This window comes from Branchiostoma floridae, chromosome 3 (genome assembly GCF_000003815.2).
Source record: "Branchiostoma floridae strain S238N-H82 chromosome 3, Bfl_VNyyK, whole genome shotgun sequence".
Lineage (NCBI taxonomy): Eukaryota > Metazoa > Chordata > Leptocardii > Amphioxiformes > Branchiostomatidae > Branchiostoma > Branchiostoma floridae.
Genome location: NC_049981.1, coordinates 4,357,849 through 4,360,814, shown reverse-complemented (window position 1 = coordinate 4,360,814; position 2,966 = coordinate 4,357,849). Strand labels below are relative to the sequence as shown.

Below are 2,966 nucleotides of genomic sequence, written 5' to 3'. Positions count from 1 at the left end.
TACATCGATTGGACGATTCGAAGCAACCCAGTTTTTTTGTCAATAGTCGGATTTTCTGCCAAAGGTGATCAGTTCTGGAAATTGCTGTTACGATTCAAAAGACGAAGTGCACTTCTCTATACTACTAAAACACATATTGTCTTCGTCGATCGCAGTGTAACCTGCTTTCTCCCCCAACTCAGCCGACCATTTTTTTTACTTATTTGTCTGGGCTGCTTGAAATGAGATGCACAGTCCAAGGCCTTCTTAGTGAATATTTAAAAGTAAAAGACCACATATCTACTGGCTCTATCACAAGAGACGGTTCATTTTGGAAAGAGTGTGAAGAGGAAGACGTCAAGACTGCTTTCCTCTGCTATTGCTGAACTAACAGACAGTATTGGTATTAGAATTCTCCAACAGTCTTCTTCATCTAGCGAGGTAAGTGCGCTGCGTTTCTTCTCATTTGAAGATTTTATAGACAAGCTAGCATACAGGTCAGTAACAAACTCCTTACTTTTTCGAAATATTGTTCATGTACGCATTTGGTTGTAATTTTCTAGTTATTTGGTACTCGACTACTAAGAAGTCTGCTAGCTGACTTGAACTTTAGCAAGTTGTCTGCAAAACTAGATAAGGCACAACCAACAGAAAATTAGCAAAGTAACAGTTTCTAAATCGTCACAGAATTTTATATGCCTGGGTGTCTAACCTTCATCAACCAAAGAAAATGAGTAAATGAAAAATATTGCAAATTAGAAAAAAACATATTAAAGAACCTGATTAATGATTACATCGCTGACAGTTCATATCTAAATTCTATTGCAGGTTTTTGTTTTAATCAATTTTGAAACCGTGGGCAAAATGAAGACAGCGGTCAAGTCCAAGTTACAAAAGCGAACAAAGAGTTTCCTGCCGGTGCTTCTAATCGCCCAGTGTCTGTGTATGGCCTGTGGCCAGGGAAGTCGGACTTTGCCGCAGAAATGCACGAATTCGTTGATAATTGGCGGGCCAGTAACTAGCACTACAGTGGCCTGTCGCTATCTTGAGCTTACAGCGTTTCCTGAGGGCATTCCTGCTATAACAATCGTCTTGGATCTCCAGGGGAACGCCATCAGGAACCTAACGGATGTCCCGGTGCTGAAGAATCTCATCCGCCTCTTTCTGCAAAACAATCGCATCGAGACCGTGGACTGGGAAGCCCTCGGAAATCTGCCATCTTTGAAGTCGCTGTCCTTGAAGCGTAACCGACTCACCCACGTCAGCCTTGATCTCGCCCTGCAGAAGTTGCTATCGCTGGCGTTTGTAAGTCTGGAGTTCAACCAACTCGCATCCTTCACTAAAGAACAGCTGGGGCATCCCACTCTGACGTCAGTAAAGATTAGAGGCAATCCGTTTGACTGTAGCTGTGCCATGTTGTGGATGATGACTGATCTCAAATGCATGCATCAACATTATTCGCTGTTTGACCATTGCGAGAGATGTGACGCCTGCGCGATCCCCAACTATCCCGAGCCTGAGAGTTATAAATGCACCAGCCCGGCTCATCTGAAGGGACTCTCTTTGACTAGCGTCGCACAACAACTGACCAACTGTGGGGATGAAAAACTCGCCTCAACAACCGCGAAGACGACCGCACATGCAGTAACAACACAATATCAAGACCACGAAACCGCCACCAAACAACTTGATCATTATCTTGAGAATCACAACAACGCCACTTCTCTTCAGTCAACCGATCGCCAAGATTCCCAGGCTCATCTGAAGGGACTCTCTCTGACGAACGTCTTACAGCATCTGTCCGACTTGGGGGATGACAACCTCGACTCCACATTTGCCAACATTAAGACGACCAAACATGCTTCATCAACACAAGATCAAGGACACGAAAACACTACCAAACATCTTGGCCAACATCTTGAGAAGCACAACAACGCCAACTCACTATCAAGTGACCACCAAGACCCCACTTCGTCAACTACTATAGAAAATGGTATTCATAAGACAACATCCAAGTGTCATCCCATTGGGATTGATTATACACTACGCGAAACATCCACAAAAGTTACATTTGTTTTCCTTGGCGGGAGAAAGTAATCCATAGTCCAGTACAGAAGGTACATTGTTGCTATTATGTCGATATATGTAAAGTCGTCAGTCTCTTCTATGAAGAGTTTCATTAAGCTTAACTTATTCACTCCAGATTCTTTGCATGATTTGACGCTTATAAAAAGCTTATATTTCGTCAATTGTCTAATTTTTTTTTGCCATACGTGCTAAAACTTGTAGGTCATCAAAAGACAATATTAGAATACATATTTACTTCTTCAGTCCAGACGCGTATTCTAATTTGCCATTGTTATATTCGCTCCTTATTCAACAGAATCTTGCTTATTTGTGTAAGACAGTTGTGATAAGATCATTACATCAGTCCAAGAAAACACTGGATTTTAAAAACTAAAGCCCACGTATATTTTTTTGGCTCCTTCAGCCCAAACGTGTAATTTTTTGGAAGCCCATAGGCTGATAGACGTCAGGACTGCTATAGATGCAGTTATTCTATTGGTCTTAAACTTCCTCAAACCTCAGAAAATATCCCAACAACAACGTTTTTGACTCGAGAAACGGAGGCCTATGACTTCTAGAACCGGGCAACCACCAACCATACTTCATGTGTCCACTTTGGACTGATCGTCCACTCCCAACGTAAGTTCTAGATCTTTCTCTACCAAAAATCGCTGGCAGGTAACAAAGGAGATCGTCTGAGTAGGGATTATTATCACGCGCTGAAGCGGCTGACTCCATGTCCACCTTGTGTAACTGTGCTATATACATAAATGCAGTAGTCTTCTGATAATATTTCTGTAACGGTATAACATGTATAAACACAGTAACCATGCTGATATATTCATGTTTCTCATCTTTTGAAAAACATGTCTACCTGCATGTGCGTGCCTTAACGATTTACGCACTACAGTATCATTATT

At 42.0% G+C, this 2,966-nt stretch overlaps 1 protein-coding gene across 1 annotated transcript; it reads left to right on the top strand.

Annotated features, from left to right (window-relative positions):
- Nucleotides 1-843: 843 nt before the first annotated feature.
- On the top strand, nt 844-2,624 carry LOC118411120 (high affinity nerve growth factor receptor-like). The gene is made up of 2 exons (XM_035813156.1): nt 844-1,972; nt 2,569-2,624. Exons 1-2 carry the CDS (start codon nt 844-846, stop codon nt 2,622-2,624), a joined length of 1,185 nt encoding a protein of 394 aa, XP_035669049.1.
- Nucleotides 2,625-2,966: the final 342 nt, after the last annotated feature.

What these genes read in the sequence shown, in the direction of transcription:
- LOC118411120 (XM_035813156.1), top strand. Translation starts at nt 844, where the DNA reads ATGAAGACAGCGGTCAAGTCCAAGTTACAAAAGCGAACAAAGAGTTTC. An exon ending in GTCAACTACTATAGAAAATG is followed by an intron (nt 1,973 to 2,568) that starts GTATTCATAAGA and finishes CTCAAACCTCAG; the next exon opens with AAAATATCCCAACAACAACG.